This window comes from Solea solea, chromosome 7 (genome assembly GCF_958295425.1).
Source record: "Solea solea chromosome 7, fSolSol10.1, whole genome shotgun sequence".
In the NCBI taxonomy this organism is placed as follows: domain Eukaryota; kingdom Metazoa; phylum Chordata; class Actinopteri; order Pleuronectiformes; family Soleidae; genus Solea; species Solea solea.
Window position 1 is genome coordinate 29681772 of NC_081140.1, and position 21094 is coordinate 29702865.

Genomic DNA, 21094 nt, shown 5'->3' on the forward strand with positions numbered 1-21094 from the left:
TTGTAATGATTGTTGACGTGTGACTGTTTCTGCTGTAGTTTGTGTATAAATGTGTCCGTGAGAACATCGTCTGTTTACCTTCTTTTCAAAATCTACCTGTTGTTGCTTGAGTTTGTAACTTTGTGCGCTCGGCTTCTTGTTCTCATGTCAAATTTGTGTTGAAAAACGATGGAAACATTTGCCGCTGAAGGTCGACCTGAAACTAAGTCACCAGGTGATGAAGTCTGTCCGTTTAATTTTGCTATTTATATTGAAGAAGATTCAAAATCCTGGAAAGAAAAGGGTGTAACTGTCACATCATGGACGAAATAATGATAATGAATGATTTGAACGTCTCAGCTGATGTTTGTGTGAAAACCATCAAATTGGAAAAATGACCAAAGAAATGGAATGCTGCCGTGCAAGTGTTGTAAATATCTGATCTTTGTTTTTGTACTTTTGTTTAAAATAAACGTGTACATTTGGAAATGACTGTGTTTTTATACTTCAGACGTTATAGTTAATGTCACAGTTTAGTTTGGACATATAAACAACATTCAGAGCATAAAACTATACTTACTGTTTATGTTATATAAATATGTTTATGTCACTGTAGGTTTTTAAAGGTTTACTCTCTTACGACAGAATAAAGTCTTTGTGGACCACTGCCCTCTGCTGGCCTGTGCTGGGATTGCAGCTGAGGCTCAGACTAATAAAAAATTTTTCCATTCATCAAATTTCATCAAACATTAAATTGTTTGTTCTGGGGAAAGATAATATAGATATTAAATATATTAAAGATAATAAAGATATTAAGATAATAAATAATAAATATAATTTTAATGATATACAGTGGAGGAAATCATTATTTGATCCCTCACTGATTTTGTAAGTATGCCCACTAACAAACAAATGAACAGACTACGATAGGTTTATTTTAACAGTGAGAAACAGAATATCAAAAACAAAATCCAGAAAAAAATATTTAAAAAAAGATACAAATTGATTTGCATTTGATTGAGTGAAATAAGAATTTGATCCTCTACCAACAATAAAGAATTGTGGCTCCCACAGACTAGTCCTCTCACTTTAATAAAGTACTCCTAATCTCAACTTGTTACCTGTATAAAAGACACCTGTTACAGAATGAATCAATCAGACACCAACCTCTCCATCATGGGCAAGCCCAAATACGTTTCTAAGGACATCATGGACAAGATTGTAGACCTGCACAAGGCTGGAATGGGCTACAAGACCATTGGCAAGAAGTTGGTGAGAAGGAGACAACTGAAGAAACATAAAATGACTGCGGTCTCCATCGGTCTGAGGCTCCACCCAAGATTTCACCTAGTGGGTCATCAATGATCATGAGAAGAAGGTGAAGGTGAGGGATCAGCCCAGAACTACACAGGAGGAGTTTGTTAGGGATCTCAAGGCAGCTGGGACCACAATCACCAAGACAACCATTGGTAACACACTATGCCGTAATGGATTATAATCCAGCAGCGCGCGCAAGGTGCCCCTGCTCATGAAGGCACATGTACAGGCCTGTCTGAAGTTTGCCAATGAACACCTGAATGATTCAGAGAATGATTGGGTGAAGGTGATGTGGTCAAGTGAGATCAAAATCCAGATCTTTGGAATCAATTTGGCTCACTGTGTTTGGAGGAAGAAGAATTCAGACTGTGACCCCAGGAACATCATCCCCACTGTCAAGCATGGAGGTGGAAGCATTATGCTTTGGGGGCGTGTCTCTGCTTAGGAGGAGTAGTCCAAAATTCCTCCTGAGATGTTTGTAGACCTTGTGATCAACTACAAGAAATGTCTGACCTCCACCAAGAACTTAGTCATGTTTTGATAGGAAGTCAAATACTTATTTCACTCAATGAATTGCAAATAATTTAAATCTTTTGTTTTATGGGATTTTCTGGATTTTCTTTTTGATATTCTGTCTCTCCCTGTTAAAATAAACCGACAGTTAAAAGTATAGATTGTTCATTTGTTTGTCAGTGGGTGAACAAAAACAGTGAGGGATCAAATACTTATTTACTCCACTGTATCTTTACAATCATGATGATGAAATATGAAGATAATAATTATTGATGAGTATTCATAGTTTTATTAGAGTGTAAATATTTAAATCTCAGTGTTTGCGCGTGTGCAAATGTGAATTCTGTCAGGAACCTCTGACCTCTGTGCAGCTCTGGTTGAATGATGAATGAATGAATGAATGAATGAATGACCATAAATGTCAAATTCAATTCAGTTTAATTTGTATGGCACCAAATCACAACATACATTATCTCAAGGCTCTAGACATATGATACAATGATAAGTGTCATTCTATCATCTTTAAAAATCATCTTCTCATCACATTTAAATCATATTTAAATCACATTTAAATCTTCTTTAAATCATCTACTTGAAAACGTCATCAGTCTCAGTCCAAGTTCTGTTCCAATACTCAAGTACGTGAGCAGCGAGTACGGTTCTCAAACCCGGAAGTGTTCTCACTCCGCCCGTTTTACCAAGTATGCATTGGGTGGTGACTTGAGCGTACTTGGGAAAGCCATGTATCCCAGAATGCATTTCGGATGAACATAGCAGCAGATAATACAAATATAAGTCTGAAATAAATATTTTTATGTACTCCAGGCCCAAGGCTAAGTCTGACTTAGAGGCTCCGCCTCCTGAACTATCATCGGGAACTGGCTCCACCTCCTAAACTATCTCTGGGAGCTGGTTCCACAGGAGAGGAGGAGCCTGGTAACTGAAGGCTCCGCCTCTCATTCTGCTCTTACAGACTCTGGGATCCACAAGTAAACCTGTATTTAAAGACTTTTTAAGTGATCTGTGAGGATGATCAGGTCAAACTGGTTCTGTCAGGTATGAAGGAACCTCATCATGAAGTGCTTTGATTTTAAATGTAAATCTAAACTGTAGGCGGAGCCAGTACAGAGAGAGTGTGTGTGTGTGTGCATGTGTGTGTGTGTGTGTGTGTGTGTGTGTGTGTGTGTGTGTGTGTGTGCGTGTGTGCGTGTGATTAATGAGGTTTGTCAGATTTGTGGATCAGACTAAGTGGACACTCTGGATTGAGGTGTGAGAATGGACGGTTGTTTGTCTCTGTGATGGACATCTGATCTGTCCAGGACTCCGCCTTTCACCCTGTCAGCTGAGATTGACACAGCGCCCCCTGTGGCCCTTATGCGGAGGATAAAACGGTAGATGATTGTTATTTGGTTCTCTTATTAATCCACAGTTTCTTACTCTGATATCAAACATGACTTTAATAATCTGGCACAGATTATGAGCCTGTGTGCCCCTGAGGACAGACAAGAATAATCAAATGATTTACGGGAAACATTAGACATATTGACACTGAGGCCCCGTCAAGATAACATACTGTAGGTTAAAGGGCCCCGACAAACACATCACATAATAACCAGTGTTTTTGGCCCCTGAGACCTGGTTCAGTAATCTATCATAGTTTATAATGCACATAATATTTGAGTGTTTGTAATTATTCACATTAACAATGCTGCAGAAAAAATTCACAGATTAATTCATTCATTTCCTTCAGTTTCTGTTCATTCACCCAGTCACAGCTTATATTTGTATTATAGTTGCGTCATAATAAAGAGTGAGAAAAGGTTTCCATGTCAATGAAAAGACAAAGGTTCATTAGTGTTTATTTATTATTATTACGTGTGAGTCACATTTATACACAAATAAATGCAGAGACATTTGTGTTATAGATTAAATTCTGCACATAAAGATGAAAGTTTATTTAAAGACACAACAGTGAGTTGTGTCTTTATCTGTTCATACAGCACATATTGTATATTCATATGTATATAATGACATTTTATTTCCTGCTAATATTTATACTATTTGTTTGTTTATTGTAAAAATCAGAACCTGAGGATGTTTTTTTTCGTTTCTAACGTTTCACTGAAAACATATGTTTATATGTTTGAAACAATATACACAGTAAAGTTTTTCCTTGTTTATCAAACTTATATTTGCTGGTTTATCTGCAGATTAACAGATTGTATTGAATTTCTTTCCTAAAAACGGTTCCTTAGACTTTTATATGACTTTAATTTGATATTTTCACATATATCAGTAAAATATTCAACAGTTCCAATATGATTTGGTTCATTTATGTTTAGATCATTTACAAGGTTTGGGAAACATTAATATACAGTGTTTAAAAATGTAATGCAAATATGGAAAAGTATATATTTAAAAGAAGGCGTCTGTATTTATAACATTTATATATATGACACACACACACACACACACACACACTGTTGTCCTGTAACTCTGGGCACTTACATTTTATTCGTCATTGCTACATCCGGGCACTTTATTTTTTTGATTGACAGTTGCCATGGCAACAAGCTAGAGCATCGCCATTTTGTCAGGAGGGTTTTTTTCCCCAGCTCAGTCTTTTCAAATGTTCTCCCTTCCCGCCGGAATAATGCTGTCAGTGGATGTATATTTGACGGTTTGGGCTGAACAAGCGCGTGCCGTGGATCGGATTAAGAAGCTCGAGGGATCGACGGTTTGACGTGGTTGAAATAATTAGGCGGCGCCGCACTAACTCAGTTGTCCGTGTCTCTGGTCCACCGGGCCGGTTCACTGCGCAGGTTTGGACCGCGCGCCATTTTGTGAAAATTGACACAAAATTCTTCACCAAAATTATCAGAGGACACGGTTTGTGCTTCGCCTTTAAAACACTCCGTGTTCGATCATCACGTCGTTATTAAACCAACTGACCGACGCTCAACTCGCACACAAACGTCAAATCGGGATTTTGTCAGATCGTTGATTTAGCGGCGGCTAGAATTGTTAGCTTCAGGCTAAGCTAGCTAATGTTAGCTGCGCTCATTTTGTCAACTAGCTAGCGCGGCTCGCGCAGGTTAGCTAGTAAGGGATGTTAGCATGGTGCTAGTCACCGCGGATAATAATAATAATAATAACGTTATTAATAATGTTATTCCGACACGCTGGGATCATGCGGACCGTGTTGAATGAGGCTGGTGAGTTGTTTTATTAGAGTCCGCCGTTCAGAGGACGCGGATCGGGTTTAACGTGAACATCAGTCGCTCGGCGTCAGGGAGGGAGAAGCTCAAACTGGATCAGTTTCCTCATCAAACAGGTTATTGGACTTTAAATGAAGATCGTGCCATCAGAGGTGAGTAACTCTACACTCTTTTACATCTTACATTAGCACGTTAGCGCTGACTGCTGTGTTTTATTTGGATTGTGAATGGACAGGGACGTAGCCTGTGCTAAGGCGGCTAGCTAACGTCTTGTGGCGGCGTCAGTGTGGCTGAAGCAGCGGTAACATTCGTGTTTAGTCCGCGCGTCAAAGGAGGGGATTTTCACCCGTGGATGTGGTGAAGAGCAGAGATTACATGGATTTGTTTGTGTGACAGTGTCCTGCTGTGTCCGTGTTAGCGCTAACGTGCTTTCACACACTGTCATTGTCATGATGGAAGCAGATGTTTCACTGTTAGCTAACAGCACCGTCATATAATCGGACTGTCATCGAATCGGACTATTCGAACATCACAGCTGTGCTTTGGTTCTGGAGTGAGCGCTAACCAGGCGTGTGTATGTGTGTGTGTGTGTGTGGTGGCTAACTGGGCTAACCTGGCTAACGGTTAGCGCCAGCAGCTAACGTGAACACTGGGCTGAGAGAGACGAGCTCCGCTTGTCCCGCAGTTTTCACGGTAACGTTAACGACGGTTAACGGCAACACAAGCTTCGACACCGCGGTCACCGTTCACCCGAGGAGCTGGACACAAACGAGACACATCATGTAATCAGGGCGCCAGGGACGCGGATAAAAAGCTGAATATGCGTTTTAAATTTCAACCATGACGGTTTGTGCCACATCTGTAAGTACATACACACACACACACAGCTGCCCGGGCTCCGGACCACAGGCAGCCTCTGCTTGTTTTGGATCGGTTACATTTGATTGAAGTTAGGGATGAATGTGATGGTTTTGGGCGTGAGAAGATGACTGACACACACACACACACACACACAGGTTTATATGACACAGTAAACTCGCTGTCGTTATGTTTGCACCTGAAAGGCCCGGTGATGAGCAGAGAACCAGTAGAGGGACTGTTCATGTGTTCATAATCATGTGTCACTCCTGAAAATCAACAACAATCACAGGTTTACAGCAGATAAAATCTACAAGTCGGCTTTTAAAATGTTAAATATGGCTTTATTTTCCCTGTAAGGTCAGTCATATTTAACAAAATCATGCTAATTTGCCCTATAGCCACGTTAGCCAGGTATTGTGTCAGGTATGTTGGTAAAATGGACTAAAAACAAACTTTTCTTGGATCCTTGTAAATGAACATACAACACTACACTGACTCTAGTTGTGCCAGACCAAAACATCAATTGTTTAAAGTTGATTATAATTGATAACAATGATTTGCAGACATGCTGAGAGGAGATCCAGTGCCATCAAGTCCACATCACTACTGGAGCTGATTTGTTTTGAAGTGTCATGTAGCCTCTGAACTATTTATCTTATCAGTTTCACAAGAGCTCCTGATCATTTCATTGATCGTTGGTTTTAAATACCTGCTTAAGTTACCTGGTGACTGCCTTCAAAGTTCCAGGTGATTTCTCTGGTCTTCAGAGATCCTCTGTCCGTTCTTGTCAACATGAGTTTGACCTCAGTGAAGTGAGGTCCCATCAAAGATGCACAATGATAATGATAATGTGTTTTCATCCTTTGTAGTGGGTTGTGCTTTGCTGCTGGACTCTCCTCCCAGGATGATATGAAATTTTGCAGGAGACCATGCATCCAGGTTAGCTGCTATACATCAAGACTTAACCCACTGGTGGGAAGTGGTTCACCTCATAACTTCCTCTCATTGTATTATGATTGATATTTGAAATGGAGCATCCAAACGTATGTTTTTAAACTTCTCAAGTAGAAGAACAGTTAAATCATAATTAAGATTGATCAGTACTGTAAGAAATATTTTCATTCATTTTCATTCAATGAGAGTGATTGAAATTGAATTTTTTTTGTAAATTTCACATAAGCTGAACAAGCATTAAAAATATGGATTACTCATAATGACAAATCATTCTTAACATTTCAGTGAACTTAAATTGGTTTAAATCAATTGTTTTATTTAGGGTTAGCAATGTAGCTACATTTCTTTGAACAATATAGCTTACATTTTATTAAATAGATTTATAAAATAGAAGGTATGTATAAATAAAAAAAATACAGATTTATTATTATTATTATTATTATAATATACATATGTGTGTGTGTGTGTGTGTGTGTTTGAACGTGTATCATGTAATGGAAGGTTTAGCTTGTAGAAATGCAGCCTTTGCTTGTGCTCTATCATCTCGCAGCTTCCCTTCTTCCTGTCACTGGATGTGTATTTTTCTCTTTTCCAAAGCTGGGTCAGCTTTCTAACGCTCTCAGATGGAGTGCAGGTTTTGGGCTGTGCAGCTATTTTGCTGTCAGGCTCTGGTGTTGAAAGCAGCGTCTAAGTGTGCCAAAGTTCAATTTTATTTCTTGTTTATTTCTTGTTTTCTCATTGGAAAATGGGAGCAGCTCTGCCCTGGCAACAAAAGTAGGCTATTTGCATACTGCGTTGTGATTGGTCTGTGCATTGATGGGCTTGCCAAATCACGCTGTATCTCTGTGGTGATAGGCTATGCTAATTAGGTGCTGTTGCTGGGATTCTGAATAGTGGTTACTGTGTAGCGCTGGTGAATTGTGTTGTCTGGTGAGAGATGCTGATAGCTGAACATGCTATTTAATAATTTTTTTGATTCCTTCTGGCTTAAAATGAAGGATGATTCACTGTACAGTGTGGAGATGCTGTATTTTCACCCCTTTTCACTGTTAAACCTGCTGTTTTGCTCCCTTTTCTTCACAAAGGTTGATACATTACTGCTATATTTTTTATTTTGTGCTTCTCCTTTGATGCATTTTATGACTTAACAGATTTAACAAAAGACATGTGTTAAATATATATATTTATATATATATATAAACCTCACAATTCTCTTAACAATGATTTAATACTTGTTAGTTTCACATCTTATTTTTATTTCCATGTTTGTTACAGATTAACCCTAATCATTTCTAACATTTAGATTTAAATATCAAATGTGTATAATTTACATTTTGCATCTATTTTTCTTTTTACAAAGATAAATCAAGGCATGTTTTTGATGAGGGAATTCTATCTGGTTAGATCAAGGAACAAATACTATCCTTTTTATATTTCATTTGATTTAAATTGTGTAAATATCTTCAGATGGAATTGAACCTGCAGCTGTTTAAGAGCAGCATGAATAATCCATACCTTCTTTGTGTGCTGTGTTTACATATAGTGTTGCATTAATTGACACAAGTGTGGATTTCATTTGCAGGAGGAGAGACTTCAGCATGCAAACCTTCGTCCGTCCGGCTTGCGCCCTCTTTTTCTTTACACACTGCTGGTCTTCAGATGGCTGCTCCAATGCCCCATACGCACCAGCAGTACAGTGACCGCCACCAGCCAAGCACTGACCAATCTGTTACGGTCTTACCGTACAGCGACCAGACACCACAGCTCACTGCCAATCAGGTACACTCGCCGTGTCCAAGCCCATTCACTGTCAGTGTGCAGCAGCAGAGTCATAATGACGTGTGAACGTCTACTTCCTTTTCTCACTGCTGTCACAACGCAGGTGTTTCTTTCAGTCCACTCATTCACTCTTAAAATCACTTAATGTTGAATGTAACCTAGCAGTTGTGTGCGTGTTGTTGATGATTGTTCTCGTTGTCGACACTTCAGAGGCACATGCCCCAGTGCTTTCGTGACCCAACTTCAGCTCCCCTGAGGAAGCTCTCCATTGACCTTATCAAAACATACAAACACATCAATGAGGTGAGTTTGCCTCTTTCATCATCTCACTCTGTTTTATATCACAGGACTAAAGATGTGGGTTTCCTCTGAATGTGTATTGTGTCATTTCTAGGTGTATTATGCAAAAAAGAAGCGACGGCACCAACAGGGTCAGGGTGAAGACTCCAGTCACAAAAAGGAGAGGAAAGTCTTTAATGATGGCTATGACGATGATAACTATGACTACATCGTCAAGAACGGGGAGAAATGGATGGACCGCTATGAGATTGATTCCTTGATAGGAAAGGGATCCTTCGGGCAGGTAATTCTGAACATACACACACACACATACATGTAAAACGTGCTTTAAGGTCATTATATTGTTTTTTCATTAACGGTGTGATATTAAATGTTATAAACAGTCAAATCTCCCGTGTTTGTGTCTCAGGTTGTGAAAGCGTACGACCGTGCAGAGCAGGAATGGGTCGCCATTAAGATCATCAAGAACAAGAAAGCTTTCCTCAATCAAGCCCAGATTGAAGTGCGCCTGCTAGAGCTCATGAACAAACATGATACCGAGATGAAATACTACATTGGTAATCCACTCTTGAAATTTGATTTGACGAGACGCATTAAAGGGAAATCACAAGGCTTTTCCTGTGTCTGACTAACATGGCTGTACATTTGTGATGTTTGCAGTTCACCTCAAGCGTCACTTCATGTTTCGGAACCACCTCTGCCTCGTGTTTGAGATGCTTTCATACAACCTGTACGACCTGCTCCGGAACACCAACTTCCGCGGCGTCTCTCTCAACCTCACCCGGAAGTTTGCCCAGCAGCTATGCACAGCGCTGCTCTTCCTGGCCACACCTGAGCTCAGCATCATCCACTGTGACCTGAAGCCTGAGAACATCCTCCTCTGCAACCCCAAACGCAGCGCCATCAAAATCGTGGACTTTGGCAGCTCATGCCAACTGGGACAAAGGGTACAGGCCTGCACGTCTCCTCCCTATCAGTGACATGAACTTCACTGAGTGTGTGTGTGTGTGTGTGTGTCATGTGAAAGATTATAACTTAATAATGTGTGTTTGTGTAGATATACCAGTACATCCAGAGTCGCTTCTACCGTTCTCCAGAGGTTCTGCTGGGAATGCCCTATGACCTGGCCATCGACATGTGGTCTCTGGGCTGCATCTTAGTGGAGATGCACACTGGAGAACCTCTGTTCAGTGGAGCCAACGAGGTACAACAACACACTCAATCTCAATCAATTTTATATCTATAACACTTTCATATATATAAAAACATCATGTCACACACCTTCATAAATACAACTGAGCAGAGGAAACACTAGGCAGAGGTTAAAAGACATACAAATCAGATAAAAAGAATCAATTAATGAAAAATGGATGGAATAAAAAATACAATCCTAAAATAAAAGAATAAGTAAAGCTGGTCTGGTTCACTGTTGTCTGAATGTTCCCAGGTTGAGTTTAAACTTGTCTCTGACCTTTTCTTCAGGTGGACCAGATGAACAAAATAGTGGAGGTTCTTGGGATCCCACCTAATCACATAATGGACCTAGCCCCAAAAGCCAGGAAGTTCTTCGAGAAGCTTTCTGATGGTACATGGAGTGTTAAGAAGACCAAAGATGGCAAAAGGGTGAGCTGTGAGCTGTGAACTGTCTGAAAGCTGGAGTTTGGTTTGAATGCAGCTTGTGTTGTTGCATTTACAAAGCCCTGACTCTCTGTGCCTCTGCCTCTGAACAGTATAAACCTCCAGCCTCACGGAAGCTCCACTCCATCCTGGGTGTGGAGACAGGAGGTCCAGGTGGCCGGCGGGCAGGAGAGTCTGGCCATGCTGTTGCTGACTACTTGAAGTTCAAGGACCTGATCCTGCGGATGTTGGACTATGACCCTAAGAGCCGCATCCAGCCCTACTATGCCCTGCAGCACAGCTTCTTCAAGAAGACAGCGGACGAGGGGACCAACACGAGCAGCAGCGTGTCCACGAGCCCTGCGTTAGAGCAGTCCCAGTCTTCAGGAACCACGTCCAGTACCTCCTCCAGTTCAGGTATCTTCACCTCTCTGTGTTTACAGGTCATACGACATCACTGCAGGAAATATCATACAATACCTTTACATCTTGACTCTTTGTCGTAGGAGGATCTTCTGGGACGAGCACCAGTGGCAGAGCGAGGTCAGACCCGACGCATCACCACTTACACAGTGGAGGACACTTTGGCACGGCCCTGCCGGCCATCGATGGAGACAGCCTCTGCCCACAGGTCACACTCAAATACCATCATCTTACATTATAACTAATGACCAGACACAATGTTACATTTTCTATTTTGATTTATTTAGTGTTTTTCTAATAGTTAAAACCAGTTAATTTGCTCCTTAAAAACAAAGAAATCATTCAAACTGAATTATTTTAGTTTGTGGACAAAAACAAGACATTGATCAATCATTTTTTAAAGTATTTTCTATTACTAAAATAAGCATCAGTGTCAGCTGTGAAGTTCATCAGCTTCTAAATCACATATTTATTCCATGTCTTCATGTTGAATTGTCACTGATGTTGTTGTCACTGTCTCAGGCACGGCAGCCGTATCCGCCACCGTTGGTGTGGGGGGGCGGCGTGGGACCAGAGTCGGTCACTGGAGAGACACACCCGGTCCAGGAAACCACCTTCCATGTTCCCCCTCAGCACCCGAAGGCCCTTCATCCCCACTCACACGCTCATCACCACCACGGGCAGATGATGGCGACGCGGCCACGCCCACGTCACTACACCTCCCCGACACACAGCTCCTCCACACAGGACTCCATGGAAGTGGTTCACGGTCATCTGTCCATGACCTCCCTGTCTTCCTCTGCCTCCTCTTCCTCTACATCGTCCTCTTCCACTGGGAACCACGGCAACCAGGCATACCAGCTCCGCCATTTGCCCACCGGAGCGCTGGACTTTGGTCAGAACGGCGGGCTGAGTATGGGGCTAGGTGCCTTCTCGAACCCGCGGCAGGAGACTGGCATGGCAGCGCACCCTGCTTTCTCCATGGGCACGAACACGGGGCCCGCCCACTACCTAGCGGAGGGTCACCTGGGCATGAGGCAGGGCATGGACCGGGAGGAGTCTCCAATGACTGGAGTGTGTGTGCAGCAGAGTTCCATGGCCAGCTCGTGACTGCACTGACTTTGGCTGTGTGTCCCCCTGTGCGTCATTTTTAAGGTGGTGTTTTTTACTACAAGGTGTGTTGAGAACAAAAAGCTGCTCATGTCAGAAGGGAGATATCACTGAACCGCTACTACAGAGAAAATCTTTGTTCAAAAAGTATATATGTAATTTTCATCCGTTCTTTCTTTTGCAATCATTAGGCACAAAAATAATCCTGCAGAATAACCATAGTGAGATTGAGTCATTCATCTTACCATTTCACCACTTTCATGTAATCACCATATGGTATTAATGTGGCAGAATCTTCTGAGGAGCATTTCAGCGCGTGAAGAGTGTGAAGCAGGTATCTGCTCGCTGACATCACTGTTCCACTGGTTCTTCATTATTTTTGCCCTTTTCAGTGAAGTTTGACGTCTGAGCCGCTCGTGGATCCTGCAGCTCGGCGGCGAGGGGAAAGTGTTTGCGGTGATATTTCTTGTTGTCGGTCGGTTTTGTGTAACTCTGTCGAAGGGGAAGCACATGGCAGTGGAGCCGCTCCCTCAAGCGTGTGCTGGCCGGTCGGTCGGAGAGGAGGGCCCGCACCCGTCGGGTCACAGCGGAGGGGAAGCACCACCCTCAGGCCTGGAGGCGAACTGCAGCCGTGCCCGGCACAGACGAGAGCAGCAACGGGCTGTGGAGACGCGAGGATCCGGCCCGGTGAGAGGAAGACAGTCAGCGGCTGGTTCTAGAAAACCCTTTGGCCTTATGACTCATGGACATGGAATGAGATGGAGCTGGACATTATCATTTGAATTAAGATGGCTTTTCTCTATTTTTCTCTCTAGACAGCCCTTAATTCTTTAAGGAAATAAAAACCAACTTAGCAAAGGTAAATAAGAATGGTAATTTGAGGCCTTTCTCGACAAAGATTACTTCTTCAGCAGGGCCCCACATAACAGGGTCTTATTGTACACAACAACCTCCTAAACATTACTTCCTTGAAAATCTTGTTCACTGGTTAAGGATTTTGCAGTGGAAAGAACTATCTATTCCAGAGTCTACCCTTTTCTGTTCAGTTCTCCCCGCCCCCCCCCCCCCCCCCCCTTTTTTTTGCATGTAGTTCCTCATCAGAACCACCTGCACAAGTCTCTCCATCCAAAAACATGGAAACTGAAGAAAAAACTGAGTTAAGTGACTGCCTTTTTTCTCCTCAAATTATGCTGTGAATTTTACAAGAATTTATTTTCCCTTTGGATATGTTTTTATACCAAAGCAGTTGTTTTATAGCATATAGGTGTCTGTAACCAATAATGTAGCAGTTCACCACTTTGACGCAAAGTTTATCAAGATCTTATTTTAAACGTCAATACAAACAGCTGCAATATTTTACTTTAGCAAACGTGGAGACGTTGTCAGGCGTCGGCTCGGTGTATTCTGGCCACATCCGTCTGCAATGTTTCACCAAAACTGTTTCCATATTAATTGGTAGATTATTTTGGGAGTCTTTTAAAACTTTGGTATGTTAGAGAATTTGGTAGTTACTCTGCAGGCTCCGGAGTAGCAGGATAGAAGCCGATGGTTTAAAAAAAAAAAAGAGAAAAGAAAAAGAAATAAGGAGACTAATGCGTTCTATTTCTGTGTCGTCGTTTTTCTTTCGCCCCATCATACTATTTCAAAGGGTTTTGCTGCCTTTCATACATCATTTTGGTCAACTTGGCTACTTTGTGCCATCGAGTAAGACTTGACGCTGGTGTCCTGGCAGTGAGGATAAAAGTGGCAAAAGAGTTTGTGTTGAGTGGTTTTTGTTCTGGTTTGTTGGAGCAGATCCATGATTGAAGCTGTCCATCAGCCCACAGTCACAGACACACATATGTCCTCAAAACATGACAGTCAATATCCAGATTTTTGTTTGATATCAGGGAGTTTGAAGTGCTTTCTTTCTTCTGTTGCTCATTTTATCAGCTTTGAAATTCGACAGAAAAATAAAAGAAAAAAAGAAATCAAACCTGCCCACAGTCACCTTTCAAATCCAGGGCAGACGTTGCTGTTGTCATTTTTAAACGGAGAAAACCATCGTATTAAAATCATGCTTGGTATTTTCCACTAACAAAATTTAAAGCTACCTATACTGAGATTGGGGTTTTATCTGGATGTCAAGGTTAATTGCAAATTTGCAATCATTTTTGTTTCATACCCCGCAGAATTTGAGACATTTAGAAGTGGCCAGTGGTTTTCTGACTGGCATTCATACTGGTACTAAACATTCCAAAAATAAAGACTGAAAAAGAAAAAAAAAAAACATTGACTGCAGTGACTCGTAAGTGTGCGCCTATTTCAGATCATGCTGATTGACCTCTTATTTAGAGCAGTTGTCATGAAATGCAGCCCCTTTTTAATAGTTGAAATAGAATTTATGTATATATTTATATTTTTTTAATAAAGGAAGTATAGAACTCACTACCTTGCTCCTGCTGGTATGTTGATTATGTTTGTCAATTTGGTGACCATTCAGTGGGCAGGAACTCCTGTTTTCTTAGTGGCAAACCCTTGCCTTTTGGCAAAGGTACTTGACTACATCAGGACAACACTATGAGGTAGGGTTTGAATCAAACAGGGAAAGCTAGATCTTCAAACCTTAATTTTCACAGGGTATATTGTAAGTGCATGTACATCACAAACCTTACGTTTTGGTTATATGAGAAGCACATGGTTGAAAAAAAAGAGGTTCCATCTTTCATAAGCCTGTTCAGTTTGTGGCTTACACACAAACACATATACTTGTCCACATATCCCAACACCCGACAGAAGTTGAAATCCTCGTATTTAATTTGGATTTATCCTTTTTCTTTTTTTCTTTTCTTTTTTTAATTTTTTCCACATTTTTTCACTTTTTTTGTACATGCAACATGCACTATAGAATTGAACAGCATGGGGGAAAGGATAATTCCATGTATCCACAGATTGTAAGATCTAGTCAAGACTTTGCTGTGTTTATGACAATGCCCTTTGTATTATATTAAGACAGTCTTATGTATGATATATAAAAAGAAGTTAATTGAAATGATTTGCGTGTCTTTATTTGTCTCTTTTTTTAAATTCATCTTCACCACATTCTCTCAGTAAATGTTCACATGAAAATATCGTTTGACAAATGTAAGAAACACGTGAAATCACATGGTGTGACACAGCGGAATACTATGGTGGGTTTCCCACTCCTCTGGCCCGGCTCGTTGGTCTAGGGGTATGATTCTCGCTTCGGGTGCGAGAGGTCCCGGGTTCAAATCCCGGACGAGCCCTTATAATTCTTTACCTTTTTTTTTTTTTTTTTTTTATAAAGATATGCTGAATATATCCGCACATTATAGATGTTCCAGACATCCGGAGATATGTCGTTGCTTGTGAAGTTTTATTTTTCTTGGATTTGTGTCTTTTTGGATCGTATTTTCCAGGTTTTCAGGCCACAAAATTGGAATATAAACTTACCTGACGAGGAAGGAAGACAAGGTCGATCTTACTCTACCGTCCATTTATACAAAAAAAAAAAAATCACATTAGGGCTCGTCCGGGATTTGAACCCGGGACCTCTCGCACCCTAAGCGAGAATCATACCCCTAGACCAACGAGCCACGTTACACCATGGACACATAACGGTTTATACTACCTACCTGTTTTAGTATTTATGTTAACACTGCATTTGGAAGCGTAAAATAAAAAAGGCTAACATTGAATCTGACTCATCGCGCTAAATTTGTCTTTTCACCGTCTTTCACCGTTCATCGTTATGAAAGTGTGTAAATACATTTGAATATATTATCTATCTATCTATCTATCTATCTATCTATCTATCTATCTATCGATCGATCTATCTATCTATCTATCTATCAAAAGCTAGCCAACTCGCGGTTAGCTCTGCGGTTAGCTCCGCAGCTGCAGTGACGCAGCGTGTCAGTAGTAGCAGTAAACCGCGGGGGGGCGCTGTCCTGTCCGCCACTGTTTCTATGAGGGCGAGCAAGAAAATGGCTGCCTCTCTTTTGATTAATAGAAGAAGAATGGATGACCAATAGTTTTGCCGCCGAGTTTACGCGTGTCCAATCAGAGGCATTTTGGGCGGGGCGTCATCCAGTCGAACTTCAAACGGAGCCGTTGTTGTTATTGTTGTCTTGTTTTGAGTCTTTTCCACGCAGTTTCGCGTCTGGCGTTGTTTTTAAGAAACCTCTGTACACCTGACTTCAGTCACTCACGTGTCTGTTAGTGTGTAAGAAACCCGGCGTCCACGTGACCTCTTAAACGAAGGCGCCAAAGCAGCAGATGACATCACTCGGCTAAGTAAGCTAAGTTAGCTAAGCTAAACACCGAGCCTGAAACATGCCGAACTTCTGCGCAGCACCGAACTGCACGAGGAAGAGCACGCAGTCCGACCTGGCGTTCTTTAGGTTCCCACGTGACCCAGAAAGGTGAGTCCGATTATTTACATCCCAATAACTATTCATCTGAACCACAATGACTTTTTTTTAACCCATCAATAACTTGTAATCTGACCCACGATAACATTTACAATTAATCTGAGCCACACTAACATCTGTTTATTACATTTAATCTGAGCTACACTGACTAATTTATCTATAAATATTATGTAATCTCAGATTATTAAAATGTCAAATGTATTGCTGTGATGGATTGAGTAAATAATCCTTATTTGCAGCCTGAGTTCAGCTCTCTGTTGCATGAGTGAACGACTGACAGCAGCGGGTGGTGTGTGTGTATGTGTGTATGTGTGTGTGTGTCTGTGTGTGTGTAGATGTCGTATTTGGGTAGAAAACTGTCGCCGAGCAGATCTGGAGGCAAAGACATCGGACCAGTTGAACAAACATTACAGATTATGTGCCAAACACTTTGATCCAGCGATGGTGTGTAAAACTGTGAGTATCTGACTCGTCCGTGTCTCAGCAGTGACTCAGCACCTTTCAACAACGATGACTAATGTGAGCGGTTTGTTTTTCAGAGTCCGTACAGAACTGTGCTGAAGGACACGGCCATCCCCACCATCTTTGACCTGACCAGTCATTTAAAGAAGCCTCACACCAGACATCGCAAGCAGATCAAAGAGCTGGTAACAAAGTTTCACAATGTTCTCATGCAGCTCATCACAGTCTGAGCTCAGTGAAAAACACTAAAGTGAAAAAGACTTAGAAACCCTGAAAACATTAACGTTCATCTCCAACATTGAGCAGATGTGTTGAATAGAGGAGTGTGCTGGGTTCAGCCTGCGTTCTGTGCCGCACTCACTCAGACAGACTCCGCCTCCACTGAATCATGTGATACAAAGACTTTCGTATATTAAAGCCATTTATATCATGAGAATGTTTGTCTGACTCTTGTTTTCAGACTGAAGAAGACATAAGAAAGATGAAAGAAAGGAGATGTGAGTAAATCACAATCAAACGTTTGGTGGTGAATGTTTGGTTGTTTACTTGAATCTTTTGTTTGTCGTTTGTCTCCTCAGTGGCTTCTTCTATCGATCAGCTGGTTTCTAAAAAGGACGCCGCAGCAGAAGCTTCCAGCACCGAGGATGAACCTCAGCTGTCCACTGAGGACAGGGAGTTCCGCGAGTACCTGAGGTCTTTGTTTGAGGTGGTGGTCGTGTTAGGGAAACAAAGTATCCCGTTAACGTCGGACAGAGAGTCTGAAGCCCAACACAAGTCCAACAACTTCCAGGCTCTTCTCGATTACCGCATCAACGCCGGCGACGAAGCGCTGAGGAAGCGTTTTGAGGCGACAGCGGTGAACGGCGAGTTCCTGAGTGAACCTCAACAGCACCAGCTGCTGGACGTGTGTGAGAACACGGTTAGAGAGGAGATGCTGATGGAGGTGAGAGAGAGTCGCTTCTTCTCCCTGGTCACCAGTGACCTCGTCCAGTTCTCCGGCGAGAAACACCTGCCTCTTTTTCTACGCTTCGTCAATCAGCAGAACGTTCTCCGAGAGGAGTTCTTAGACTTTGTGGTGTTTGACGGAGACGAGGCGTCACTGGTGGAGAAGCTGGAGGCTCAGCTGACTGAGCGCTGGGGTCTGAGCATGGAGGACTGTCGCGGTCAGGCTCACAAGGCCACAGGAACGTCCACCATCAAGATGAAAGCCGTGGCCACGTTACTGATGGAGAAGTATCCTCTGGCCTTCAACATGCCATGTTCTCACATGGCTCTGAACCTCCACCTGGCCAACAGTCTGCCGTATCCCAACGTCCAGGTCGTCATGGAGACCATGAGGAGGATCGGTGCTTTCTTTAGAATCCCGTTCACTCAGGCTGAGCTCCACGTCGCCATCTCCACTCACTTCCAGAAGAACGAGGAGAAGGCGGCGGCGCTGATGTTAGCGTGTGGTGCAGGATGGACGGAGCAGCACAGCGTGTTTGACCTGCTGCTGGATCTGTTCCTGCCTCTGCTGCTCTGCATGGACCGGGTCTGGGAAAACGCAGACGGGAAGTTTTCAGATTCCGTGGCAGCAGACGCGTATTCGATCGCAGAAATTCTTGCTGACTTTGAGATCATCGTCACCGTCGTCATCTTGAAGAACGTGCTCACGTTCACCAGAGCGTTTGGGAGGAACCTGCAGAGAGAAACTCTGGACGTGTTTTTTGCCGCCAACAGTTTAACGGCCGTCCTTCACTCGCTGAACGAGGTCAACGACAACATCGACGTCTACCATGAGTTCTGGTTCGAGGAGGCCGTGAGTTTGGCCAGCGTCATGGAGATTCCCGTCAAACTCCCGAGGCTGTTCCTCCGTAAACAGCGAGGAGCTGACGTGGACGAGATCCAGGTGGAGTCGTACTTTCAGGAGTACGTGACTGTTCCCGTCCTCCGTGGCATCATGCAGGAGGTGGAGGACATGTTCTCTGAGAACAACATCAAAGCTCTCAAGTGTCTGTCGCTGGTTCCTGCCGTCATGGGACAAATGAAGTTCAACACCACAGAAGAGAACTACGCCGACGTTTACCGCAACGACCTCCCCAACCCCGACACGCTTCCCGCCGAGCTTCACTGCTGGAGAATCAAGTGGAAGCACCGAGGTAAAGAGGTGCGTCTGCCCACCACCATCCACGAGACCCTGCAGCTTCCAGACGTCAAGTTCTTTCCCAACGTCGACTCCTTCCTCAAAGTTCTCTCCACGTTTCCCGTGCTGAAGCTCGAGGAGAACACCAGCGACACGGCGAGCGAACGTCTGCAGGTTTATCTCGGCAACGTTGCACCTGCACTCAGGAACAAGAGTCTGGCCATGCTGCGCGTCAACACGCACGTCAAACACGACCTGGACGTCATGGTGGACAAATACTGCAGACTCTATCCTGAGGACGAGGACGCCACAGACGCCACAGACGCCACGGAGGAGGACGCTGAGGTGAAAGCATGAGACTCTGGTCCTGGTCCTGGTGCATTCATACCGAAATATGTGGATCAATAATTAAAATGAGGTGATTTGTACGCAGTCTAAATTCTTCTTGTTTTACAGCCTCATTTATTTCTCACAAATATCTTCACAATCTGTCAAAGGTTGAATTATTTACAGTTGTTTGGTCCAAAAATGTCATGACATGAAAATATTGATCAGTGTTTGTCAACAAGGAAATAATGACGTTGTTTGTTGTTGAATGATTTCTTTTTGTTTTTATGGAGCAAAGAAAACAGAAAATATTCACAATGAAGAAGCTGAAAAATCACAAACTGGTTTGGATTATTAAAAAGACCCAGTTTTATACTTCTGATATAAATAATAATCTTATTCTTATTTTCTTTCTGATCAAATCATAGTTATCAGAAAACATGAGTCAGTGTAAATATGAAACATTAAAACATTTTCTTCTTCAGTTTTTTCTTTTATATCACGTGATTTTCTCTCAGTGACAAAGGAGAAACAGCAGGGGGAGCACTTTCATTAAAATATCCAGGTAAAGTCCTTTCCATGTTGTTATTGTCGTTATTTGTTCCTCTTGCATTGAATCAGACTTTCTGTTTTTGTTAAACTGAAATAAGACAAAAGTCTGAATGAATCCAAAGTTCTTATTAAAACTGTTCCTCTTGTTTTCATCGACTTATCTGTTTTCTGTGGAAGCCAAAAAAAGATGAGAGGAGAAACTTTGATAATGAAGTAAGTCGAAATTATACGAGAAAAAGTCTAAATTAAACGTGATGAAGAGTCGAAATTATATGAGATAAAGAGTTGAAATTAAAGTTCTGTCTTTAGAGTTTTAAACGTGTTTGAACTTTAGTTAATTGTAAGATTAGAACTTATAACCTCAGCGATACAAATCATCTTCTGGTGGACTGAGATACTTGTCTTCATGCTTCTTCATGCTTCAGAGAATCATCAGCGCTGAAGATGGTCAAGTGGACAAGGACGTCGAATCGCAACTCAAGACATCATGGGTTCAAATCCCATTAGATGTATGTGTCCACGAATATATCTATGTCTGTCTGGGTGTTTCCAAAGCAACTAAACCAAAGTAAAAACCTTCAAAAGCAAACAAAATAACTTGCAAGAACTCTGTGTTGCCTTGCGTGTGTCATTTCAATTTCAACAAGAATTTCGACTTCATCAACGACTCTGCAATAATAGGAGGAAAGAACTGCTAGCTAACACTTTTTGTTGACATCTGTATGTTGTTTACAAAAATGTCATAGTTTAGTATGTCGTCCAAAAATTGACAAAAATGTCATAGGTTGGAATGTTGTTCAAAAATGGACAAAAATGTCATAGTTTAGTAAGTTGTCCAAAAATTTACAAAAATGTCATAGTTAAGTATGTTGTCCAAAAATTAGCAAAAATGTCATAGTTTAGTATCTTGTCCAAAAAATGACAAAACTTTCATAGCTTAGTATGTTGTCCAAAAATTTACAAAAATGTCATATAACAATATGTTGTCCAACAATTGACAAAAATGTCATATAACAATATGTTGTCCAACAATTGACAAAAATATCATAGTTTAGTATGTCATCCAACAATTGACAAAAATGTCATAGTTTAGTATATCGTCCAAAAATTGACAAAAATGTCGTAGT

The 21094-nt window shown here is 41.9% G+C and overlaps 2 protein-coding genes and 2 non-coding genes across 6 annotated transcripts; 3 read left to right on the plus strand and 1 right to left on the minus strand.

The window, feature by feature from the left end:
- The first annotated feature begins 4377 nt into the window (after positions 1–4377).
- On the plus strand, positions 4378–15105 carry dyrk1ab (dual-specificity tyrosine-(Y)-phosphorylation regulated kinase 1A, b). 3 transcript variants are annotated; one of them, XM_058633817.1, is made up of 12 exons: positions 4378–5179; positions 6758–6827; positions 8425–8621; positions 8832–8924; positions 9016–9204; positions 9331–9478; positions 9582–9868; positions 9979–10125; positions 10404–10544; positions 10652–10955; positions 11045–11169; positions 11484–15105. In XM_058633817.1, exons 2-12 carry the CDS (start codon positions 6818–6820, stop codon positions 12069–12071), a joined length of 2229 nt encoding a protein of 742 aa, XP_058489800.1. In that variant the 5' UTR covers positions 4378–5179; positions 6758–6817; the 3' UTR covers positions 12072–15105. The 3 variants fall into 3 exon arrangements, with proteins under 3 accessions (XP_058489800.1, XP_058489802.1, XP_058489801.1); XM_058633818.1 differs by lacking the exon at positions 4378–5179 and adding an exon at positions 5216–5888; XM_058633819.1 differs by lacking the exon at positions 6758–6827 and having other exon boundaries at positions 4379–5179.
- Positions 15106–15265: 160 nt separating this feature from the next.
- On the plus strand, positions 15266–15337 carry trnap-cgg (transfer RNA proline (anticodon CGG)). The gene has a single exon. It is a non-coding gene; the product is annotated as a tRNA-Pro (tRNA).
- A 258-nt stretch (positions 15338–15595) lies between these two features.
- On the minus strand, positions 15596–15667 carry trnap-agg (transfer RNA proline (anticodon AGG)). Its single transcript has one exon. It is a non-coding gene; the product is annotated as a tRNA-Pro (tRNA).
- A 466-nt stretch (positions 15668–16133) lies between these two features.
- On the plus strand, positions 16134–20120 carry thap12b (THAP domain containing 12b). The gene is made up of 5 exons (XM_058634858.1): positions 16134–16495; positions 16840–16960; positions 17044–17151; positions 17427–17463; positions 17545–20120. Exons 1-5 carry the CDS (start codon positions 16407–16409, stop codon positions 19443–19445), a joined length of 2256 nt encoding a protein of 751 aa, XP_058490841.1. The 5' UTR covers positions 16134–16406; the 3' UTR covers positions 19446–20120.
- Positions 20121–21094: the final 974 nt, after the last annotated feature.

Excerpts from the sequence above, each read along its gene's own strand:
- dyrk1ab (XM_058633817.1), top strand. Across the intron at positions 9,479-9,581 it reads CGAGATGAAATACTACATTG|TTCACCTCAAGCGTCACTTC; the intron begins GTAATCCACTCT and ends TGATGTTTGCAG. Across the intron at positions 10,545-10,651 it reads AGACCAAAGATGGCAAAAGG|TATAAACCTCCAGCCTCACG; the intron begins GTGAGCTGTGAG and ends GCCTCTGAACAG.
- thap12b (XM_058634858.1), top strand. The coding sequence starts at position 16,407 with ATGCCGAACTTCTGCGCAGCACCGAACTGCACGAGGAAGAGCACGCAG. Across the intron at positions 16,496-16,839 it reads TTCCCACGTGACCCAGAAAG|ATGTCGTATTTGGGTAGAAA; the intron begins GTGAGTCCGATT and ends GTGTGTGTGTAG. Across the intron at positions 16,961-17,043 it reads CAGCGATGGTGTGTAAAACT|AGTCCGTACAGAACTGTGCT; the intron begins GTGAGTATCTGA and ends TTTGTTTTTCAG.